The 1,059-nt window shown below is 57.3% G+C and overlaps 1 protein-coding gene across 1 annotated transcript in view; it reads left to right on the forward strand.

The window, feature by feature from the left end:
- AHSA1 (activator of Hsp90 ATPase activity 1) overlaps positions 1–983 on the forward strand; it is a 4,067-nt gene extending 3,084 nt beyond the window's left edge. Inside the window, exon 2 of the mRNA XM_018574943.1 lies at positions 755–983. Within this exon, the coding sequence (XP_018430445.1) occupies positions 755–983 (229 nt within the window). The remainder of the gene's footprint in view (positions 1–754) is intronic.
- The last annotated feature ends 76 nt before the right edge of the window (positions 984–1,059 follow it).

Below are 1,059 nucleotides of genomic sequence, written 5' to 3' on the forward strand. Positions count from 1 at the left end.
GATCAGCTGATTTGATGACAGAAAGGAGAAGAGCGCCATCGATCTCGGGGTCTCGGCATTCCTCATCTTGCCGGGCGGAGGAAATATCGGAACAAATCCATCCAATGATTGCGGCTCGACTGACGCATTTCATCAGAGGCGGAGCCAAAACTACCCCAGACTTGTGTTAATTTCCTCCTATGTTTCAAACTCCTCCCTCAGTGTGTTGCATCGTCCAATCAGATTCCTGCATTTCAATAGTGGGCAGTACGTTTGGGTGATGGGCTGTACGATGGGGCGATGGGCGGGGCCAATCACTGACGGACCCTCTGAGATGGCTGTGCGATGGTCGGTGCCAATCTCTGACGGACCCTCAGATGGTTATGCGATGGGCGGGGCCAATCACTGACAAGCCCTCTGAGATGGCTGTGATGGGCGGGGCCGATCACTGACGGACCCTCAGATGGCTGTGCGATGGGCGGGGCCAATCACTGACTTACTCATGGCTCTGCGATGGTCGGGGCCAATCACTGACGGACCCTCAGATGGTTATGCGATGGGCGGGGCCAATCACTGACAAGCCCTCTGAGATGGCTGTGATGGGCGGGGCCGATCACTGACGGACCCTCAGATGGCTGTGCGATGGGCGGGACCAATCACTGTCGGGCCCCCTGATATGGCTGTGCGATGGGCGGGGCCGATCACTGACGGGCCCTCTGATATGGCTGTGCGATGGGCGGGGCCAATCACTGACGGGCCCTCTTGTGTTTTGCAGGACGGAGAGGGACGCCACGGCCTGGTCCAACGATAAGTTGAAGGAGCTGTTCCTGGCGGTGTCTGTGGCGGGGGGGGAGGGCGAGTGCGAGGTGACGGAGGTCAGTAAGATGGAGGGCGAGGCCTCCATCAATAACCGCAAAGGGAAACTCATCTTCTTCTACGAGTGGGACATCAAACTGAGCTGGAAAGGTGAGCGCGCTCCGGCGTCTGCGTGCGCCATTCCATGAGAACCGCCCGGCGTCCGGAATGAAGGAGATTCCAAAATCAAATAATAACTCAGAGTTCTTTATGTGATAAAACCGA

This window comes from Nanorana parkeri, unplaced genomic scaffold (assembly GCF_000935625.1).
Source record: "Nanorana parkeri isolate BGI_ZX_2015 unplaced genomic scaffold, ASM93562v1 scaffold3388, whole genome shotgun sequence".
NCBI lineage: Eukaryota > Metazoa > Chordata > Amphibia > Anura > Dicroglossidae > Nanorana > Nanorana parkeri.